General features: G+C 49.6%; 1 protein-coding gene across 1 annotated transcript; it reads left to right on the plus strand.

Annotated features, from left to right (window-relative positions):
- The first annotated feature begins 20 nt into the window (after positions 1-20).
- On the plus strand, positions 21-22,861 carry HAS3 (hyaluronan synthase 3). Its single transcript, XM_090260413.1, has 4 exons — positions 21-98; positions 17,176-17,811; positions 21,037-21,138; positions 21,905-22,861. The coding sequence occupies exons 1-4, from the start codon at positions 21-23 to the stop codon at positions 22,826-22,828; spliced, it is 1,740 nt and encodes a 579-aa protein (XP_090116539.1). The 3' UTR covers positions 22,829-22,861.
- The last annotated feature ends 668 nt before the right edge of the window (positions 22,862-23,529 follow it).

Genomic DNA, 23,529 nt, shown 5'->3' on the forward strand with positions numbered 1-23,529 from the left:
TCTGGCCCTCTGCTATCGAGATGGAAAGCTGTGGTGTCGAGCAGGATCTGATCTCCAGAAAAGAGAATCAGGCTGGTTTCATCTTCCAGAAAAGAAGGGTAAGCCCTGTGTTTGTCCTCCCTGGCCATTCTGTCACTCCCTCTACCACTGTTTGCATGGAGTTGCCCTGATTCTAGGAGAAAGGAGCCACAAACATCTCCGATGAGAGTTTATATCCTGCATCAGTCCTCTGCTCCTTTAGAACGCTGAGTACTTAGTTGGTTAGCACTAAATGTGTGCTGACCCGATGCCAGGGCTATTGCAGTCATTTCAGGTGTAGCTCTGTGGAGTCCTCTTTATTTGTAAAGAACACTACATTTTGGTTGCAGCTAAGAGAAGACAAGAAGGAAAAACTGGCTATTTCCAGCAAGCGCTCCCTGTTGTCAGCACCTTGACACGGCTAACCCAGAGCACCCTGATCAATTCTCAGCTTTGCAGGCCTGGTACAGAATTTTATCGCAGGATCTTTTCCCTTATCTCTGGGGTGATGAGGCCCAGAGAAATCAGACCGTGATTTTCCAAAATTCTAAGGTGGGTGAAGGATCTGTATACAAGCATGACTATTTGTCACTTAACAAGATATTTCTCTTTGGCCAGATTACAGACATGGTTCTTAGCTTAGAACCTTTATGGTGTGTGTTCCTTTTAAGAAGTCAAGTCATAGACAGGGATCACAAATTACCTTAGTGAGCAAAGAATTAGAACAAAGGCAGTGAGATGATTTAAGGAATATTTTCATTCAGCTGGGGTAGCTGGGTTAATTTCTATTCTCAAAATCAAGGATATCCAGAAATCAGGATTGGGGCTTTCAAATTAGAAAAGAATCTCCTTTGGACCAGCTAAATATGGACAAAAAATTCTTGTTTATTAACTTTTCTTTAACTAGACTCCATACTACCCACTTCACATAATCAGATTGAATATGTCAGATGATTGGTTTACCTTACAAATTTTTTTTTGGATTCTCACCCGAGGACATGTGTGTTGATTTTAGAGAAAGAGGAAGGGAGAGTGGAAGGGAAAAAAATCAATGTGAGAGACATCAACTGCCACCCGCACCCCCTGCCACACATCCAGACTGGGAACTGAACCCACAACCCAGCACACAGCCTGACTGGGGATCAAACCTGCAACCCCCTGGTGTACAGGATGACTCTCCAGCCAGTGAGTCCCCTGGCCAGGGCTAACTTACAACTTTATTTGCATTAAATGCATTCCAGATCTGAAGACATATCCTAATTGATCATGTGGATTAGACTGAGAAACTCTGTAGTCTAAGAACCTGGTCTCCTAGGAAATGCCTCATGAAGTATTCTAGTCCCTGTATTTCCATCTGTAAATTGCCTTTTTTTTTTTTTTGCCCTGGCTAGGTAGTTCATTTGGTTGGAGCATCCTAATACATCAAGGTTGTGGGTTCCATCCCTGGTCAGGACACATACAGGAATCAGCCAATGAATGCATCAATAAGTGGAACAACAAACTGATGTTTCTCTCTCTCAAATCAACTTTTTAAAAATTTAATTGCTTTTTTTTTTTTTTTTAATTTTAGAGAAAAAGAGAGAGGAAGGGAGAGGGAGAGAGAAAAACATTGTTGTTCCACTTATTTATGCATTCATTGGTTGATGCTGGTTTGTAGCCTGACTGGCGATTGAACCCACAGCCTTGGCATACTGGACGACACTCTACCTATCTGAGTTATCCATACAGGGCCAAAAATTGGCTCTTAATTTCACTTATTTAGAAAGTAGCAAAAAGCATCCATTCTTTATTGATTTTGGTGGATTCCATTTCACAGTGACTTTTTTCTTACTTTGTTACCAAATTCAAGGGGAAGAAGGCTTAATGTAACCCTCCTAAATGAGACTAAAATATTAAAGGTTTCCAAATTATTAAGTAATTCTTCCAAGTTTATATATATATAAAATCTCCATTCATCTCTGGGAAAGAACATGAGAACTGAGAACTTTAGAACAGTAAAAACACAAAACTCAAAAGAAAAAGAAAAAAAGACACAGAACTCCAGGGGCAGATGGATGGCAGGAGCAATGGGGACACTTCCCTACACGGGCCTGTGAGGTGTGTGACTGTGTAGTAGCAACATGCTCCTGCTTCCTCCCTCCTCTGCCCACCTCTTCTCCCTCTGAGGCCCCCTTCTTCCTGCCCCTTCCCATCTCCTCCTGTTGTCTCTGCTGCTGAAGTTCTCCTGGCCTCTCACCTTCAGTCTCCTCCATTGCCCAGTGGCCTGTCACCCAGACTCCCCTGGATCACCCACCTGGTCTTCTGCTTGGTCCCTTCCCTCCTCTCCTTTCTTTCCCTCCCTGGTTTCTCCCTCCTCTTTCCAGGCCTGCAGTCCACAGCTCCCTTGGCCTATAGAGGGTGGCACTGTGGCAGGAGACATGCAGGAGGCCCAGAGCTGTGGCTGCAGCTGAGTCCCAGGAACTGTGTCCAAGCATTGATTCCTTGTTCCAGTTAGACTTCCTGGACATTCTGGAGAGTTTCCCTTTCTGCCATATTCTTCCTTCCTGGCACAGACTTGACCTTCTGCAAGTTCCCTGTTATTGAATCAGAAATCTCTCAACTTAACTTTGCTCCTTATCTCTCCACACACATAACTTTTCCATATTTCCTAATATTCTACTTTGTTCGCCCTTCTTCTTCATTCCTTTACTTTCTTGTGGCTCCATCCACCCATCCACCTATAAGGGCCAAGGTGCCAGGGACTGGAGGGCAGGAAAGCAAATCACAGACAATAATGACAACAATTTTTTGAGCACTGAGTATGTTCCTGATGCTGCACCAGACACCCTGCAAACACCGCAGTAAACAAAACAGAAAACCCTGACCCTCAGGGAAGCTTACTTTGCAGTAGAAGGAGACAGATAATAAATAAGGTTAATAGAATAGATGAAATGTCAAGTGGTATTAAATGCTGTAGAGAAAAATAAAGTCGGGAAGGGGGTTGAGGTGCGTATGGAGATGGAAGCTGTAACTTTAGGTAACTTGTCCAGAGAAGGCCTCATAGAGAAGTTGGTACTTGAGTAAAGATTGGAAAGAGGTGAAGGAGTGAGGACGAAGGTATCTGGGGGCAGAGGAACGGCCTGCACAGGCCTGGAGGTGAGAGTGTGGCTGGAGCAGGGAGGGCAGTGGAGGGGTGAGGGGAGGGAGGTGATGTGCCACCATGTCAAGCCTCATTGACCACCCTGTGCCTGGGGGCAGCCACAGACCTATTTCTACCTGAAACCCCTTCAGTTTGTGCCTGGGAAGTGCTTTGAGGCCAAGATGATCAGGTCTGTAAAATGGGAAGTACTTGTGAACGGAAGGCGTTGCATACGCAGCACAGTTTTTGCCTCAATCAAAATGTAGCGATGAACCCCATCCCTTTTCACCACCCCCTCTTCTTCGGCAGCAGCAGCTTCTCCTCATTGGCCCAAGAAGAAAGAGAAAAGCAGATGTGTGTCTGCCCTCAGCCCACCCCCCTGCTCTGCCCCTTTGTCTGAGAGAGGATGAGGGAACAGAGCATTGCCTGCCACCTGCCTGTGCCCCTCACCTGTGGTTTCCCGCCGCGGAGGGATGACTAGGCCAGCTGAGAGTCGATCAATTGATAGGAATGAAATGGGGGGTGACAGATCTGACCTGCAGAAACCAGATGGGCTTCTGCAGTCTTTTTGCACAGAAATCCAGAATGTCAGCGAGAATTTCAATGGCAAGAGTCAGAACCAGGAGCTGAGTGCAGGGTGGGCTGTGAGAGGCAGCCACCACCCCGTGACCGTGGGTTCCCTTCTTCCTCTGCTCCCCTTTTCAGCAGACACGACCTCTGAGAGCCCGGCTGTGTCCTCCAGCGAGCTCTGCAGCCACAGACACCCTGCAGTCACATGCAGCAGCCTCACTGCAGTGCGCAGCACCCCTGACTGCCACGCACCACTGTGCTCGGATCCAAGCGGCTGCTTGGGGGTTGGGAAGTTGTCTTCTTAGAATATTGGCTGCTGCATTTTCCTGCTGGCAGGGCTCAGGGCTGTGCTGGCAAGTGAAGAGGAGATGCAGACCCTCACCAGCAGCCCTGGAAGGGGCTGTGCCTGCTAATTTGAAGGGTCATCTTCCAGTCCCCTCCCCACAGTTCTTTATACTGACTCAGTAGCTCCTTGCCACCAGGAGGGCTTGGGGATTGCCTCCCACCCCAGGCGACCCTCTGCAATCCCTGTGGGCATAGAATAGCATGATCAGTTGCCCAGTGTTTCCTTTAGTTTGGAAAGTCATTTTACTTATTTTTTAATCCATAAGCTTGTCTGATTCTCACAACATCATGGAACAGTGAGGCAAACTGTTGTTCTCCCCTTTTGTTGGGGCTTGGCCCCAAGTCTCCTGGGCCCCAGCCAGACTCTTTTGAACATCCGTTGAATGTTACAGAGTTTCTTCCCCAAAATGAGTATAGAAGAAAGAGCCTTTCAATGAAAGCCCAGTTGGGGAAGCACACTCAGGGGCTCATATATACACGTGAGCCCTGGCATTCTGGTGCCATGAAGGTGTCTTTTCATCTCTGCTGATGCATCCTGAGGATGCCTACAAAACCCCTGTGCTGGCCCTGCCCTCTGAGGGCACAGAGGAGCCAGAGCCCTCGGATACAGATGCCCTGACTCTGTGTGTGTGTGTTCTGATTACATATGTTATATGAAGTATAACAAATTTAATGTATATGTAACAAAAATTCCCACAACGTCACCTCCATTCCTATCCCAGTATCACCACTAACAGTTTGGTGTGTATCTTTCCAGAGCTTTCGTTCCTTTTCCCAGATGATACAAACAAATATTTCTGCTTTCAAAAACAAAAATGCTATTTTTACTATCAATAGTGTCCCCGATAGTTTTTCTTAGTCGTGTACATTGGAGATGCTCTCCCATCAGTCCTTCTCCTTTGTGACGGTGGTGTGTCTTCCATTAGACAGGCGAGCCACAGTTGCTTTAAGCACTTGGTCTTTATGTTTTTAAATATTTTGTTTATTTATTTTTAGAGAGAGGGGAAGGAAGGGAGGAAGAGATGGAGAGAAACATCAATGTGTGAGAGAGACATCGGTCAGTTCCTCTAAGACGTACCCCAGCCGGGGACCAGGTCTGCACCCCAGGCATGTGCCCTGACCTGGAATCGAACCCGCAATCTTTGGCTTTGCGGGATGACGCTTAATCAAGAAAGCCATGCTGGTCCGGGCTAAGCCTTTGTTCTTGATGGTCAGTAGAGTTTTTTCTAATTTCCCGTGATTCTTTAATGGTTCTTAAACATAATTCTTTGCATACTAAAGTGTATCTATAGGAATGGTGGGTCAAAAAGCTATGAACATTTGAAATGTCAGTACCAAAATGTTCACCAAAAAGTTAGTGCTGATCTACATTCTCCCCCCCTCAGCTGACATTGCTTTAATACCACGGTAAATTGTTAACACTATTCTCCAAATAATTCAGGATTAGGTAATCTTCAGGGGCTGGAGTTTTCTATGCACCAAAACCACCAGTGGGGCACAGTAACATGCTTTATAAGAACATGCGCAGCACGATATCCCGGCTACAGGTATTAGGTAGGGGCTTACTTGTGCTCACCATGGAGAGAAATCCTGAGCCCCTGCAAGTCTACTGAAAAGGGTAGTTACCTGACTCTCAGCCTGGAGACTCGGTCCTAACTCTTATGCCTTTTCATGGCATATGGAATGACTTCAGGATGATGACCACAAATCCCAATCCAGACTCAGGACACTGGGTCTGAGAGCCCCTCAAAGTATCTGTTTCTCCTGTAAAACCTGGGTGAAATGATTACAGTAGCCCTACATCACTGTACATAATCAGTTAACACTATAAAAAGCTTATTCTGCTCTTGTGTGCACTTGACGTATATTAATCCTCGAAGTCCTCACACTGCGCCAGTGAGGCAGGTATTATTATTATTAACCTGTTTTACAGATGGGAAAACTGAGGCACACAGAGGCTAATTACATAGCTAGTAAGAAGTAGCCAAACCAGTGTTTGGACCCAGTCAGTCTGGCTCATTTCCAAACTATAAAAACTTCTTAATATTAAATGGTTCCCCTGCTTCATTAAATGGACCACTTACAGCAAGTAATGTCCCGAACATCAAAACTCAACCTCAGACACCAGAACTGATTATATGTCCTTTGCCCAGCAGCTGTAGATGAGATTTGCAGGCATCCCCTAGTCCCCCTGCTCCTTTCACTGCTTTCATTAATTGCTTATTGAAAGTCTTGTGCTTTTTTTCTGGGGTGGCTAAGGTTGTACTTGGACTAAGACGGCCTTCCTGGGAGCAGAGGGGCAGAGCCATGTTGTGTGTGTGCATGAGAGAAAATGTAGTGAGTCTTCCCATGAACTTCAGAACCCAAAAATGTCCCCTTTTGTTTTTGTTTGCTGTGGTTTTTGCCTCGTTTTATCCTGTCATCTCCTGTAAGCGGTGTTTCAGTTGTCAGATTTCATTTTCAGAACGGTAACAATGGAACATTAAACTGTTATTTCTTGCACATATACATTAATAGCTCTGTTCCATACCACTCCTCGAGAGAGAGAAAAATGAGACCAATTAATGGCCCTCGTTTGCAGAAGGGAAAAAGAAGGCCCAGAGAGGCAAGTTCTTACAAGTGAGAAGAGAAAGAGAAAAGGGGAGATGTGAGTGCACTTGAGCAGAAAATGCTCCCCCTCTGTTTACTAGTTCTTAATATGAACCTGTTGGCCAGCACCTAACTCCATCGCAGGGATGAGAGTGGCTGCAGGTGAGAGTTGGTGTCAGAAGAGGGCAATCCGCAGGGCGGCCTTGGAGCTGCAGGAACACCCTGTACACTGGGGAACCGGCAAAAGCTGCTGGGCCTTTTAGGGGTTTACTAAATGATGTAAGACTTAATCTTCACTGTCTGCCTTGGAACTGAAGCCCACTCAGAACAGTGCCCGGGCGGGGCTTTTCTGATGCACAGCACTAGCCATCACACGCATAGGCAGCCTGGCGCTGGGAGAACAGAGCTGCCTTGTCCACGCTCCCAGAGTCTCTAGAACTTGAATGAGCTCCCCCACTTCCCCCCACTGCCCACCTCTCCACATACAACCTTTATTAGACCAACTACCATTTTCAAAAGTTCAAAAGCTACAGTGAGCATATTAATCCTGAGATTATGAAAGAATGGCGGTGCTGATGCTTCAGAGAGCTGGTGGGTGGGGTGAGTTCCCTCTCCCCACAGAAACTGTGTCAGTGTTGTTCAGAGACTGCAAAGAACGAGGCTCCAGCATGTGGGTGTTTTTCCGTGGCCAAGGCCAACTACCCTAGCTCATCCTTGAGTCTGAAAAGCCCCCGAAGTGCGGAAGTGCTGTCATGTAGAAAACAAAAGCTAATCCAAGTGGTCTGTGGCAGCTCTGTCCTCCCACTGACAAGGGATGACTGGTTTTTCCTCAGTTCTGCTGGGAAAAGCAGGTAGCACGCTTGCCAACAAAAAAGATTGTATCAATCCAATTCCAGGTAGATTGTGGAGCTCCTGGGACTGAGCTGGCCCATCTGGTCTGCCCTCTGTGTTTCTCCCTGGCTCTCCCTTCGCATTTCCAGTGCCATCAGCATCCTTTTTCTCTTTTCCGTCTGGCTTGATAGCTCATTGGTTACATTTTTAAGGTTAGTTCATTCAAACAGGTGTGGCAGGCAAGGTGCTAGAGGAAGATGGATAGACGCTCATACACTCTGGGGCTCACCTCTGGGATTGGCTGGCTCTCTGCTGTCCACCTGGTGCCAGAAATGTATTTACAAATGCCAGCTGAGGATAATCCTCAGGATGTGTTCTCGGTGCTGGGCATATAAGAGAATCACCTAGAGAATTTCAAAATAAACAAAACAACTCAAACCTGGGGCTCACCCCCAGTGATTTTGACTAAATTGATTTGGGATAGGGTCCAAACATTAGTGTTTTGTTTTTGTTTTTGTTTTTAAGTTCCCTGGGTTTTAAAAGTCTAATGTGCAGCAGCCAGACATGAGAACCCTGTATTAACTTGTATGGTAAGAAAAGAAAGTGTGTGGTGTGTGTGTGTGTGTGTGTGTGTGTATGTTGGGGGGGGTGTCCTAGCAATAAAAAATCTGACAGTAGGACATACTTTGGGGGGTCCCTCCCATGGCGGAGCTGATGGGCATTGCTTCTACTCCTGGTTCTTCTATAATAGCTTTTATGGAGGATCTGGCTTTGGACCTTTTCTGTGACAGTGACTAATGATGTCTTTAATCAAGAAAGAGGACATAAAGCAGAAGTGCCAGTGCATTTAAGAACTATGGTCGATATTGTAGCAAGAGCCAAATGAATTTGGAACACAGTTACCTTAAGCGATTTGTTCCCCTCCTGCTGATCTGGCGACTTGGGACTGTGACCGTAGACTGGGATTGTGTTCCATTAAGGTCTGGGAAAATGTGCACTTGTGTAATGAGCTAGTAGGCATGTGTCCATTTAGGGATAGTGAGTTATGTGCATATGTAGGAGTGGACGTGCCCATACATCCTTGCATAGGATGTTCAGCTGCCGGAGGAGAACCTCTCTGGAGATCCCTTGGGCAGAACTGCAATGTTGTTGATATCATCGTTCTTGGAATGCCTTTTTTCAAGAAAAGCATTTCAGGGTACTCACAGAGCACATAATTCTGTGCGCCTACCTCCCTTACCCAGGATCACCGTGAGGGCTGACACCAGTTGGGTGCTCCAGGCAAGCCATGTACCCTGGTCCAGGGCTGTATTCCCAGGAGGAAGGGGTCTCTTTTTAATTCACTCAAAGGTGCTGGATGAACTAACAGAGCTCTGCATATTCCCCCTTTCTCTTCGAAATTTTCTCAAAGGAACTATGGGAAGCATTTAAATAAAGCAAAGTACTCAAGTTTTGGCTGCCACTAATCCTGTATCCTGGCCTTCCCAACGTCACTGAGGTTGTCCAACCCTTTTCCCATGAATGCATCTGTGACACTGGCCGTACCTCACCCAGCCCCAGCTTAAAAGGAAATTCTGTGAACTCATAATTCCTATCATCTCAAAATATCTTTTTATTATAAAATTTTTACATCTATTAATAGGAAATTTTGGAGAACACAGAGAGAAAGGCAAAGGGGGGGAAATCTATTGTCTACCACCCAAACAAACCTGATCTTAATATCTGGGTGAGCTTCTCTCCTGGCTTTTAATTCATAAGATTTAAAAGAAAATGTAAATGTAGTCATTCATACATGACAATTTTGTATCCTGCCTTGTTTATTTAGCATTGCATTATAACCATTTTTGCTTATTTCTACATTCTCTTTTTATTGAATTTACTGGGGTGACAGTGGTTGACTAAATAATACAGGCTTCAGGTGCACAGTTCTACAACACATCATCTGTGCACTGTATTGTGTGTTCATTACCCCAAGTCAGGGCTCTGTCCCTACATTCTCTTTATGAACATAATTTTTATTAGCTGCACACAACATTCCATGAAGAATGTAGTTATGGTTGAAAATTGCCTGGATTTTCTGCATTCACCTAGGGGAGGGAGAGAAAGGAAAGATGGCCAAGAAGAGCTTTTTCTGTTCAGGATTCCAAGAAAAGCATGTCCAGTCTGGTTTGATACTCAGTTTTCACTCTGTGTGCCCTACTAACCCTGACCTTCAGGCCTGCACAAGGACCTGGCCACTTCATAGGGACTGATTGCTCTGTTGCAGAATGATTCTTCCATCCAAGGAGAGAGAGAGAGAGAGAGAGAGAGAGAGAGAGAGAGAGAGAGACTGGCGTTAAAATCTCAGCATTGTGACTGCAGGACAGAAAAGTCCTTACACCTGCTTCTTCAAACATAGCCCCTAGAAATGGGACTGATTACAGAGTACTTGTCAGTAAGAGGGCAAAGTTATGAAAGGGTAACTTTGTTTGGTAGTAACTGCCTTGCTGTAGTCAAGGCACACAATTTCCACTTTGAATTATGTATTAACTAGTATTGCAGATTAAGCTGCCTTGAAGAGAGATCCCTATTTAGTCAGCTGGCAGACATAACCTGCTCCTCTTTGGAGGCCAGTTTAAGTTCACCTTCATGGGCTTCAAGAGGTTTTGATTGTAGTCAGCCCAGGGGAAGCTGATGGGATGGATGGGTTGGGGGAGACCCGGAAGCTGGGCTGCCATCCATTATGCTTTGCTTGGCTAGAAGCTGTGGGGCTGGGTTCCAGGGAGGAGCACTGAGCGTGAGGTCAGAGGGTGAGGAGGGGCAGCCAGCTGGGCAGAGCTAGAATAGGCGCCCCCCACCCTGCCAGTCACTCAGTAGGAGGCCTGCGAAGCTGAGAGAGCAGCACCTGCTCACCTGAGGGTTTGTTCCGCAGCTCCAAACACCAGTGATGACAAGAGAGATTCAATAGCGGACTCCTATTGGTGCAAGGTATTTGAGCATTTTCATGAGTTTGGATTTGAAATTTAGTGGAAAGGTGAAATCTTTGTGGAACTGTCAGCTTCAGTTACCTCAAACCCTCCAAACAACCCCCTGAGAATGGCCCTTTCAGCCTTCCAAACTGTAGAAGTTATTCTTCCACCCCTACTGTCGCTTGAGCCCCATAGTGACACCGCCTGCCCTCACCTGCTCTTCCTGAAGGCAGCACTAAGAATCCTCATTGCAGGCCCATCGCAGCCCTCTCTCGTGGCTTATCTGCCTCCTAACAGGTCTCCTACCCCCCATTCCTGCCTTTACCGCAAAATACCACCAGCACAGCTGCCCCCAAACAATACTCGGTCTGTTATCACCTTGCTCAGACATCTTCAGTAGCTCTCCATCATTTCCCTAGTCAAGTCCAAACTACTTACTTGGTCATTCATGGCCTTCCAGAATCTTTCCCTAGCATCCTCTTCAACTTGTAGGCACTTCCTATATAGCAGACACTGTTCAAATTCTTTAGTGTAAATTTGTTTCATCCAAGCCTCTCTTCTGTCCTTCAGACACACCTCACCCATTGCTGTGCCTGCTCCCGTCCTTAGGCTGTTTTTCCCATGCAGAAGCTTTTACCTCTCTACACAGTCCACCCAAGCTCTCCATGAAGCCCTGCCCAGCCCACTCTAGCTCACAGAGATCCCTTTCCTAAAATCCTCAAACTCTTCTAGTTGGATTCTCTCATCAACATTTAATGATAAACTGCCTTGTGTGGTGACTTAATTTTTCAGGTATAATTTGTCTTCAGAATGGATAACCATTTAGATGGCAGGGACCAGCCTGAAACTTCACAGTATCCAAGCACCATTCTCTGCTCAGAGCAGGTCTTCAGAGTTTTTTTTTAAATGAATGTTGAAATGAAGTGTGAATCTTCTATAACTGAGCTGATTAGGGAGACTTATACTCTGGAACCTGAGTAAACGCCAATTCGCAACATCTGAATTCACATTTTTAAGTGATTGGGTATGGAATTAGTCCTATTTCTGAATCCCCAGTGGTAGGCAGAGATAAAGCTGAGCTTTATTGTATCAGCCCCTTGAACATTCCCCCATCCAACTCCTTCTGAAGAGATGAATGTAAATAGGGCACCAAAAACCAGATGTTAATGACAGACAACCCTCCCTGGCAGAGACTGGCCACGAAGGTGAAGACTCTCCTAGCTGCCTGATAACACCAGATCTCTGGCCCTGCAAATCAGAAAAAAAGGATTTACTCCCTTGGGCAAACCAGTTGGTACGGACCAAGTGTTCTGTCATGATGTTGCAGCTGGACCCGCTGTTCATTTAGGATGGTTTAATTGTGCTCTCTCAGCCCGCAGCCTGTAAAACTCCCTGGAGCCAGCTGAGCGAGATGGGACAAAGTTGGAGCCTTCGCAATTAACAGGAGACAATCCTGGAGAAGCCCCAGGCAACCTGCACTGGAGAAGTCATGTTGCTGTTGCCCTGAGGGCAGGTGGGTTCTTTCCAAACCGGCTATTCCGTAGGCTTCTAAACGGGTCTCGTACAGGCAGCCAGTTGGTCGGCTGTGACTCATACACATTTTTGCCTGGCCTGTGGAGTGCATTTTTTCAACATTGAATTAGCTTCTAACACTTAAAAATTAGGAGATTTCACATAGAAATCTGGATTTCTGGCTTCTCTTGACAACAGAACACCTGGCCATGCTGGGTCCTCCCTCTCACGGGGACATCTCCTTTAAATGGGGTATTCACTGCCCAGCGGGCTGAGGCACTCATTTTTGCTAACCCCCCCCCCACCCCCCGGCCAGTCCCTGCTTGTTTCCCCCAATCTAAAAGGTCACAGATTGCAAACCTGGGTGGGAGGTAGGATCAGATAGCTAATCTCTGGCAACTCAAAGCTCTGCGATGCCCCTGGGTGGACTCTGGGAGACAATAATGCAGTCAAGACAAGGCATTTGTCATCAACACTGATCTCTGAAATTCCTGTCACATCCTGGAGGGGTGGGCATTTGGAATCCACAGCATGGCTAGTGGGTGCCATTGACTGAGTACTTACTCTCAGCCAGTCTCTTCAATCCTTACACTAACCCTGTAAAGTAGATACTCAGTCCCATTTCTAGAATGAAGATACTGAGGTTAGTGCCACACAGCTGGTGGCAGAACTGGCTGGCTGCCTCCAGAGCCCTCTTCTTAACCAAGGGTTTCTCTCTCTTCCTATGCATCATATACCGCTGGTCTTAAGTCCAAAACACATAATTGAATTTGGGTATTGTGGGTTCAATACAAATTTTAAAAAACACATAATAACCAATGGTTTAAACAATGTATCACATTAGTGATTTTCTCAAGCAAAAGTGTAAAATGATTTGATATCTGTAATGCAAGATGTGAGTGGGTGGAGTAGTGTGCCAGGGGTCTTTGCTTGCCTCGGGTACTGAGGCGTGAGCCCTGTGGCCCAGAGTGAGTGCTGTTGGGCAGGCAGGGAAGTCCCTGAGCCCCTCAGGCTTCTGGCCGGAGCAGCCTGTAGACCGCAACTCAGGTTCCTATAAATGGGTGGCAGCTTGGAAAGAAACGGAAGTCACCTCGGTGTGCTTGAAGGACATGTAAATTTACTTTTTACTAGGCTTTAATTATTATTCCTCTGAAAGTTCTTCTGTGATTGAGAAGCTCAGTGTGTTCAGCTGGTTCTGAGCTTCCTTTCTCTGTTAACAACTCCCCGCCTCTCCCCCACTCCACGCTGCCTCCTCCACGTCCAGCGCGAGCTTTTTGGCACCTGGAAACCACCAGCGTAAGGTCAGTTGGGAATTTTAAGAGGTCACGGATATCGGGAGTAAAGGTGTAAAAAAAGTGGAGGAGGAATTGGTTTTGGCTTTAAGACACTGGAACTTCCAAGGTTTTTGCAAGACTATTTGCAGCTTTTGCAAACAGCCTTAAAGTCATCAACGCCCCACTGCGGAATTCAAAGCTAAGGGTGTCATGATTATTAATACCTTCTTTGACCAGTCTTATATTTATTATTAGTTTTAGTATTAGTATTGGTATTATGCCGGCGGGAAGATTCTGCTGTCTTGGTTTTAGGGAATACCACATACAGGGAACAGCCTCTTCGAGTATGTAAGTCAGGGGAAGATTTCGCCGATTTCAGGGTGAGTAGATTTCCAGGCTTAGAAAGCAGGGCGCGGAGGAGGAGGGACGGAGAGTAACAATTTTTAAGGCCCTATGGGTTATATTGAAAATTAACAACGCTTCAGATTTCTAGGTTGAACACAATGACCGCTTCACTCTGGGCAGCTAGCTGGACCCAAGGTGAGCGCGGAGGAGCTCGTCCTTTGGCTCGGCTGGGGGAATCCAGTTTTCGAGAGCGCAGGGACTGCGATTCTCTGCAAACCCAAGGAGCCGCATCCACAAGGGACCCGGCGTCCCGCTGAGCGCCGCCCGAGCCAGGAAGGGGGTGCACCTTCGCGGCCCACGAGGGAGCCCTCCCACTCTTCCCAACTTTGTCGGCCCCAGGGCCGGAGGAGGGCGCCTCTCCCGGCAGAGACGCGCTCTGTACTTAAAGGCGTCTCGGCGGGGCCGGCGCTAGTCAGTCGGAGAGCGCGGTGGCGACGGTGAGGAGTGGGAGGAGGGGCATGGAGCCGCCGCGGGCCTGCTGAGCACGGGAGCGCGGGCAGCCGGCGGCACGGTGAGCGAGGGCCCGGCTGGCCTCTTCGGAGGGGCGGGCCACGCGGGGACTGCGCAGAGAACACGGATGCGCCCGGCTCCAGGGGTGCCCCACGTACTCCAACCGGCACCCCCGGATGTGCGGACGCCCAGTCCAGCACCGGGAGGCGGGCTGAGGGCTGCGGCATCTCCAGGCTTCCTGGCGGCGGGTCCTGCAGCCCCCTCCCCACTGAGCCCTCCTCCCTTTCTTCCTCCATCCTCTCCTCCTCCAGTCTCTCCTCCCTTCCTCCCTTGCGGCTCCTGTTTTGTGAATGGATTAGGAGGCAGACGACCATGCCGGGCACGAGGCTGGCTTAAGTCTCTCCCTCCCCCAGGCCCGCGGGTTCCCACCTGTCCTGGCACCAAGACGCTCGGCGGCCCTGTTCCTGCGAGTCAGCCGGGCAAAGGCTGCACGTATCCGAGGGCCTGGGCTCCCTCTCCTTTGCCCGCTCGGAGGGGTCTGGAGGAAAGAGCCCCCGCCCCGCGCACAAGTTTCTATTCCGCTGCGTGTGAGCCCCCAAGCAGGGCACACCTGTCAGCTGGAGAGGCTGTAGAGTGGGCAGCCCTACAAAGTTTCGGGGGTAGATTGGTGGTGTGCGTCCTTGGTTGGAGGTTTTCTCCTTCCATTTGCCTAGTGGGTGGTGGTGGTGGGGTAGGTCTTAGGGATCGTCTCTAACCTGGTGCCCTTGAAGCCGGGTGCGCATTAGCCTACCCCAGCGAGCTCCGGTGAATCCCTCCTGAATGAAGGGGGGGTGAGGGGGCGGGGGCGAGAGGTGGTCGAGGCTGTCCTCCGCTGGCTTGGGGTAACACAGCTCCCTATCTGGGCAGGGGCACCTCAGCCAGAGCTCACTCCAGCGCCTGATTGTTCGTGAGGTCACCAGCTATAGAATCTTCTTGGTCTTCGGAGAGGTCGAGGATGTCGGGGTAGTGCCTCCAATTCCTGCGCCGGGTGTGGGGGTCCCGCCCGGGAAAGGAGGGGGACAGCTACACCAGGGATGTCGCCTTTGTCTGGAGGCACACTTTGTCAAGGTAGCTGGGGCCCCAGGGACCTGAGTGGGGCCTGGCCTGAATGATTCCTTGGGTTTTCCGTTCTTTCCCGTTTGGGTCGTGGGAAAAAGGCACGTGGGTGTGGCCCGCGCCGCCTTCGCCAGAAGGGGAGACTCAAGCTGGGCTGAGAAGCGTGACGAGTGCCTTCCCGGCTGCATTAACCTGGTGGGCACTGCCTCCAGCACTGCACCGAGGTCGGGCGCCAGCGCCCGGCAGGTTGCTGGGCTGGCCTCGGAGCGCTCTGCCCTTTCCCAGATAGCAGGCGGACAGTAGTGCCCGCAGCTCCCCCTCGGCATGTAAGCTCTAGAGGGGGACGAGGGGCGGCGCTCGCCCGGGCACTGGGTGAGAGGTCTGGGGGCCCCTGGGCCGCAGGCGCGTGCCAAGAGGGGTGGGGTGGGGACCAGGGAGGGCTGGGAGTCCTGCAGAGGAAGCTCGCGGCAGGCTCCCTTGGATGGTGGGGCAGAGCCTGGAAGCTGCGCTTCGCTTCCCGGAGAGGCGAGGCTGCCAACTGCACTTTCCGGACTGAAGCTGCTGGCTGATTTAGGCAGTGACTGTGTGTTCCCCTGGCAAGAAGGTGTGCTCGTGTTGGGGCGGGGCTCAGGGGACGGTTTCAGTAAGACCTGGAGTTGGAGCAAGCTTGGAAGTCAGACCTCATTGTCTGTAGAGGGTGGGTGGTGACTGGATTCTCCAGATCAGGCTTCCCCCCCTCCACAATCAGCCTTTGCACTTGGGGAGTCTTTCATGACTGGAACTGCTACAATTTTTAGAGAAAAGGTTTATTAATACCTGAGATCTATGAAGCATGAAACCATTAGAACCCCAGTTAGGGGGACATACCAAGTCCAGAGAACTTGGGCACGGTCAGGCAGCCAGGAGGTGGTAGAGCCCTGTGAGAGCCCAAGTCTTCTGGTGTCTGTCTAGTTCTAGGCTCTGTTTGTTAAAACACAGCTGCTTCCAACAGTACAAATGCTAGGATCCCTGATTATTGCAAAGGAAATGTGGCAGCATTTGCAGGAGTGGCGGGGCAGGGGGATGAGCAAAGAGATTCCATGCGGGCACTAGGACCAAGCTGATGGGGCTTCCCAGGCAGCTGCAGTGTGGCTGCAGTTCCCTTAGGTGCCCTGAGCGCTGGGCTTTTCCAGAAGAGCTGTCCACACCCCAGCTCTCATTTCCCTTTCTTTCCCTTGTCCGCGGTGCCCAGTTGCTTTCCCTTTCTTTCCTGGCTCTCAAGTAAATGCGAAAAAGGTGACAAAGCAGAGAAAACAGGGAAACTTTCTTTTACTGACTTAGCTGTTTTGAGAAGGGGAAGATGTTTTCTTCTTTTTCCCCCTGGCATCTCTTTTATGTTTTCTGTTGGTTCTCCTCTCTTCCTCCCCCACTTTCTTCATGGGCCTCCGTGGTGGCTGTGCTTTACTGGCACACGGTCTCCGACCAGAGTGCAATCCCCGAGCGGGCACAGCACAGGTAGAAGCTCTTGGGCCGCTGGCTGTCTCCTTGTCCGTCTTCCTCCCTTCTCCCTGGCCCCTCAGGTGCTCAGGAGTGCCTCAGGCTCGCCCCTACTGATGCTTGTCTCGGAGAGTTTGGAGTCAGGCAGATCCCAGTTCTGCCATACACCAGCTCGGTATCATGTAGCCCTCCCCAGCTTTGGTTTGTCTAACAATAATAAATGCAACTTCAGGTGCTTTACATATGTAACCCATTGAACCCTCAAAGGGGCTACAAGGTAAGGGCTACAGTCCATGTTTCACAGATGAAGTAAAGAAGGGAAAGAATAGTCACACAGATAGTAAGTGTCAGGGCTGGGATTTGAACCCTGGTTCTGGCTTCTGAGTCTGCAGACAGTCTTAGTAATGTTCAGTGATGAAAATGGTTTTTATTAGTGGGTCATTTCCCCAGTTTTGTGCCAGGCCCAGAGAAAATGCCTCCACTCCCACCGACTGGAGATGCTGCCTCCTGCCTGACCCCCACATCTCTCCCCTTTTCCCACCAGATGCCGGTGCAGCTGACGACAGCCCTGCGTGTGGTGGGCACCAGCCTGTTTGCCCTGGCAGTGCTGGGTGGCATCCTGGCAGCTTATGTGACAGGCTACCAGTTCATTCACACAGAAAAGCACTACCTGTCCTTCGGCCTGTACGGCGCCATCCTGGGCCTGCACCTGCTCATCCAGAGCCTGTTTGCCTTCCTGGAGCACCGGCACATGCGGCGGGCAGGCCGGACACTGAAGCTGCCCTCCCCGCCACGGCGCTCAGTGGCACTCTGCATCGCTGCATACCAGGAGGACCCTGACTACTTGCGCAAGTGTCTGCGCTCGGTCCAGCGCATCGCCTTCCCCAACCTCAAGGTGGTCATGGTGGTGGACGGCAATCGCCAGGAGGATGCCTACATGCTGGACATCTTCCACGAGGTGCTAGGCGGCACTGAGCAGGCTGGCTTCTTTGTGTGGCGCAGCAACTTCCATGAGGCGGGTGAGGGTGAGACAGAGGCCAGCCTGCAGGAGGGCATGGACCGTGTGCGGGATGTGGTGCGTGCCAGCACCTTCTCATGCATCATGCAGAAATGGGGAGGCAAGCGAGAGGTCATGTACACAGCCTTCAAGGCCCTCGGCGATTCGGTGGACTACATTCAGGTAAGGGAGCCTCTCTAAGAGTGTGTGGATATGTGCATATGTGGATGTGTCCATTCAGCCGGGCATACATACCCTCCTCCAGGAATTTCAAGTCCAGTCTCGATCCCTTGTGTTGTGCACATCTCTCCTCTGCATTTAAGAAGGCAACAGACATAATGGTTCTGGACAGCAGTCCTGGAGTCAGAAAGCCCTGGGATGGAATCCTGATTCTGCTGTTACTTAACTCTATAACTTGTGGCCTAATAATAATAGCAAACAGATGTACAGCATTTACTTCATCCCAGGCAATGTTGTAGGCTCTTCATACATATCAACTCTTTTAATCTTCATAATACTCCTAGGGAATAAGTACTATTATTATCTCCACTCATAGAAGGCAAACCTGAAGCACAGACAGGCTAAATAACTTGCCTAATGTCACTGAGCAGTAAGGTACAAAGCCAGAATCGGAGCCCAGGCATTGGCTCTTCTTCACTGTGCGATGCTGCCTCACCATTGGCAATGTGGGGATGAGCTTCTTCATAAAGAAGTGTGGTAAAGAGCAAAAGACATCAGGCTTGAAAGCACTCAAATATTTAGTTATGCACCCAAAACCCCTCTTCTTCCCAGTGTCAAATTTGTGTCTGTAAGGTGGAGGGACCCAGGTGTGAATCTTCCTGGAGTTTGATTCTGTAACAGTCTTGGCAGGGTCGGAACCCTGAACAGGCCCTGCCTAGCATCCAGTCAAAGGGCTCATTGACACCAGCCTGAAAACTTTATTAGACTGACAATGTTAAATAGCTCCGGTTTTCAAACAACAACGTGTAGAGAGCGTTGACTAGAGCTTTGGGCATTTCAGTACCAACTAGAAACTGATACCCAGGACCCCCGATTTCTGGTCCAGCATCCATGCCGTCCATTCCTCTCTTCCTGCCCTTCTCCGTACTTGCCAGAGGGGTTTGCCTGTCACTGAGTGAGTAGTCGCTGTTGCGGCAGCCCACCTGTGTACCAACCCAGTGTTGCTGGCAGCATGTCAAGTACTTCAGTATTTAAGTGTTCTAGACTGTCCTCAACTAAAATCAGCTTGCCACAGATGTTTTGTTTTGGGTTTTGTTTTTTTTTCAAGTTTCAGCTCTGCATGAAATTTAGCACATTTATCTTTTTTCTGTGTTCCTAGGCCAAGGACCTCCTCAGCCTTGTAGGGACAGATGTGAGGCAGTTCTTGATTCTGCAGTTCACCTAGGGTCAAAGGGCCTTTGAAACTTTCCTGAGGACTCAGAAGGCTTAGCAAAAGCCCTTGAGCCCTGGCACATGCTCAAGCTACAGTGACTTTGTCATTCACTCCCTTGAAGTACAGGATTCCCCCCCACCCCCAACCTGCTCTGCTGCACATCTTCCTTTCCTGATCTCGTCCTTTGTGTTCTGGTGGATTAGCAAGCAGGCTCACGTACCTGAGCCAGCTCTCCTCCTTTGGGCTCTGAGATCACTGCCTGGGGCAGCCCTGGTGGAGTTCAGCCAGTCTTCCAACAACCTTGCTGAGGGTGTGCCTTTCCCTCTGTGGGAGATAACCTTGCCCCAGGCAGTGGGGAAACTCAGGCAGCCAAGAGCTCTAACTTCCCTAACCCCCGCTCAGCTAGCAAGGCCTTTCTGGAGTGAAGGAAGCTGAGAAGCCCGAAGAATGGTTAGGGTCAGGGCAGGAAGTAGCCATGAGACCAGCAGCACTGGGAGGCTTGGTTTGTAAGCTGGGGAGGCTCCGGGAGTCCGCTCCTGCAGCTCCCTGGGAACTTCCCAGCCAGGGCCAGAAGGTAAGACTGTGCCAGGTAGGGAGGTGGGAGGGAGCAGGTGTGATGCTCTGCCTGGTTCCCCCTCAACCTCTGCTGCTTGTCTCTGGCCACTGTATCCTCCAACATGGAGAGAGAAAGCTACGTAGGTTGGAGAATGGGGCGCTGCCCACTTCCTACAGCCTAGTATTTCACGCAGCACCTTCAGTAGAAGGATTTGGGGCTTTTGCAGAACAGGGTTTGGGTTCAGCTGTGGATACTTTGCTCTCTCAGAGATTAGGAAACCAATTCCCCTGCCCAGTAGTTATCTGAACTCTTTGTATAGACAGGGAGTCGGCACCAGGGTATGCGTTTATAGCCCAGATTCAAATAATAATGAGGCTGCATGTTAGAATCAGACCATGAGCCTCTGTAGGAAAGAAGGGTGGGTGGGCAAGATTTGATCCAGGTTTTGGAGGCAGTTGCTGCCAGAACCTCCATGCTTATTGAGAGTTCAATCCAGGTGAGAGCAGTCCTAGACCATACTGTATCCTGATCTGAGACTCGGCCAAGGTGACTGGTAGGTATCTCCTCCACTTGGGCTGTGGATCATCCAAGAGGCTAGAAGCTGAAATGGGCAAGACCCTGTTGTTAAAAATCCTATGGGGTAGTTTTGGGTGGTAGCCTATGGCAAGAGCTTGGCCTTCTGAGGAGTGTCTGTTGGCCCTGCCCTGGGCACTGTGTCTGTAATGATTTCAATGACTTGTTCCTTCTTTCTTCCCAAGGACCCAGGGAAACATTTTAAGGCCATTTCTCAGGAGCCTCATTTCATAGAGGCTAAAGTCTTGCCCAGTACTGATGAGACCCCTGGGTTCCTCTCTCAGCCTCCTTCGTTACTCCTCTCACCCCTTCTATTTGTCATAGATCTCTTAGCTAGTGGCTGGAAATAAGTCATATGAAAGGAGGTTATGTTCCTCAGCCTGTGTGACCTGACGTCAAAATGGGCTGACAGCCCTGGCTGGTGTGGCTCAGTTGGTTGGAGCATTGTCCCACAAACTGAAAGGTCGCAGGTTCAATTCCCAGTTAGGGCATATGCCTAGGATGCAGGTTCAATCCCGTCAGGGCATGTGTGAGGGGCAACCAATTGGTGTTTCTCTCTGACATTGATGCTTCTCTCCCTCTCTCTCTCCCTTCCCTTCTCTGTAAAATCAATGGGCAAGTCCTTGGGTAAAGATAGAAAAAAATTTTTTTTTAGTGCCCTGGCTTGGGTTAGCTCAGTGGACTAGAGCATTGTCCCCATACATCAAGGTTATGGGTTCAATCCCTGGCCAGGGCACATACAAGATTCAATCAATGAATGCATAAATGAGGGGAACAAATCATTGTTTCTCTCTCCCTCCCTCCCTCTCCCCTTCCTTTCTCTCTAAAAATCAGTAAATAAATTTAAAAAAATTTTTAATGGGCTGACAGTGCATTCCCTCTGCAGGTATGTGACTCTGACACTGTACTGGATCCAGCCTGCACCATTGAGATGCTTAGAGTCCTGGAGGAGGACCCCCAAGTAGGGGGAGTCGGGGGAGATGTCCAAGTAAGAACCAACCAAGGATTCCTGGGGGTGGGGGTCTGGATTCTTTCTAATTCATTTGGATATATCTGGGGAATGGGAATCTTGACTTAATAGTATGTCTTTTTTGGTGGGGGGGGGGGCGTTCCTTTTCAACAGATTCAAATGGCTCACTTGCTATTGAACCCTTTCCTGCCCCTTTTCAACCTTAGGGGGGAAATTACTTATCAGGTATGTAGAGAGCCTATGATGCTGGGAGGGGCACACAATACTGAGGCCATTGATCTTGGAGGGTGCTTCCTTTCTTGCTGGTAGTGCATCCAGCACCTCCAAAGTTAGAGCCTTGAGAAAACTTTGTTCTTAGGTAAGTTGCTCTGAAAGGCGCTGGACAGTGTGGTCAGAATAAGGGGCAATATCTTCTTCCAGAGGGCAACATAACAGGTCTTCTCAGCAAGTTTCCAACCAAAGGGTCGGGACAGGTGGCTGCGTGTTGCTTTGCATCTTTCTCAAGGCCTTCTCTCTGTCACTGTCACAGGCTGCCTCCTGAGACTGAAGGTGGCTTTGACTGCTAGAGTAACTTCATTGGGACCACCTGTACAGATGCCACAGTGGAGAGTTGGGGCTAATGCTCCGGAGAGTGGGTGTGGTTGGCTCCTCTGAGCCTTGGGTTTCCCAGTCCCGGCTAGGCTAGGACTCATGGCCAGAATCTGAGCAATGGGCTGCAGAACTGAGGGTAGGGAGGCCTCATGGTTTCAGGTGAGGAGGCCCAGCATCTATGGTTCCCTTACAGATCCTCAACAAGTATGATTCATGGATCTCCTTCCTGAGCAGTGTGCGGTACTGGATGGCCTTCAACGTGGAGCGGGCCTGCCAGTCCTACTTTGGCTGTGTGCAGTGTATCAGTGGGCCACTGGGCATGTACCGCAACTGCCTCCTCCAGCAATTCCTGGAAGATTGGTACCATCAGAAGTTCCTAGGCAGCAAGTGCAGCTTTGGGGATGACCGGCACCTCACCAACCGCGTCCTGAGCCTTGGCTACAGGACTAAATATACAGCGCGCTCCAAGTGCCTCACAGAAACCCCCACAAAGTACCTCCGGTGGCTCAACCAGCAGACCCGCTGGAGCAAGTCTTACTTCCGGGAGTGGCTCTACAACTCTCTGTGGTTCCATAAGCACCACCTCTGGATGACCTACGAATCAGTGGTCACGGGTTTCTTCCCCTTCTTCCTCATTGCCACAGTCATACAGCTTTTCTACCGTGGCCGCATCTGGAACATTCTCCTTTTCCTGCTGACGGTGCAGCTGGTGGGCATTATCAAGGCTACATATGCCTGCTTCCTTCGGGGCAATGCAGAGATGATCTTCATGTCCCTCTACTCCCTTCTCTATATGTCCAGCCTCCTGCCAGCCAAGATCTTTGCCATTGCTACCATCAACAAGTCCGGCTGGGGCACCTCTGGCCGAAAAACCATTGTGGTGAACTTCATTGGCCTCATCCCTGTGTCCATCTGGGTGGCAGTCCTTCTGGGAGGATTGGCATATACAGCTTATTGCCAGGATCTGTTCAGTGAGACGGAGCTGGCCTTCCTTGTCTCTGGGGCCATCCTGTATGGCTGCTACTGGGTGGCCCTCCTCATGCTGTATCTGGCCATCATTGCCCGGCGATGTGGGAAGAAGCCAGAGCAGTATAGCTTGGCTTTTGCTGAGGTGTGACAGAATCCTCAAGCAGAGCGGGGGTAAAGTGCAATGGGTAAGGGAGGGAAGGGGAATGGAAGAGAAAAGATGGGGCGGGAGGGAGGAGGGAATGCTGCTTTAGTTTCTTAATGGTCCAAAGGACAAATCTGAAGTGCGAAGAAAGGTGACTTGTAGTATGGCCCGGGGTAGTTCTGCTTAGAGAAGGCAACACTGATTCCAGCTCAGGGCTGGGAGGAGACTTGACATGTTTCCAGGCTGCCTGTCTACAGGGTGGTCTCTGGGAAAGATTCCACTCCCTGCCCCAGGATCCAGAGGGAACTCAGAGGTGTGCTAAATCAAAATACGTTCCATTCAGTGGTAACTTCTGATAGGTAAGTGAGCAATGCCAGCTTGTGGGAAGGGGTTCTCTTAGCCCATGTGAACACAGCCAGAGGTGGTGGGAGGATTTCTGAGATCTGGGCCAGCTAGTAATAGCCCCCCCACCTCAATTTAGTTATCAATGCAATAAGATTGTGCCTGAGGTACAAGGCCAAGAAGCCTGATCTCTGGGCATCAGAAAACAGGGTACAGGAATGGTGCTTTATTATGTGATATACCCCATTCCACATCTCCACATCCCAAGGATGAGCCAAACTGACAGGGAGTTAGCACTGAACTGCTTTTAGGTGTAGGTATATCTGAATGTTACAAAGGAAAGTGCCAGGAGGAACAAAGATTGG

This window comes from Furipterus horrens, unplaced genomic scaffold (genome assembly GCF_987537825.1).
Source record: "Furipterus horrens unplaced genomic scaffold, mFurHor1.1.pri manual_scaffold_13, whole genome shotgun sequence".
In the NCBI taxonomy this organism is placed as follows: domain Eukaryota; kingdom Metazoa; phylum Chordata; class Mammalia; order Chiroptera; family Furipteridae; genus Furipterus; species Furipterus horrens.

Bases quoted from the DNA above. Each gene is read 5' to 3' on its own strand.
- HAS3 (XM_090260413.1), top strand. From the start codon at position 21: ATGGAAAGCTGTGGTGTCGAGCAGGATCTGATCTCCAGAAAAGAGAAT. The intron at 99-17,175 runs GTAAGCCCTGTG...TTTTCCCACCAG, and splicing joins TCATCTTCCAGAAAAGAAGG to ATGCCGGTGCAGCTGACGAC. The intron at 21,139-21,904 runs GTAAGAACCAAC...GTTCCCTTACAG, and splicing joins GAGTCGGGGGAGATGTCCAA to ATCCTCAACAAGTATGATTC.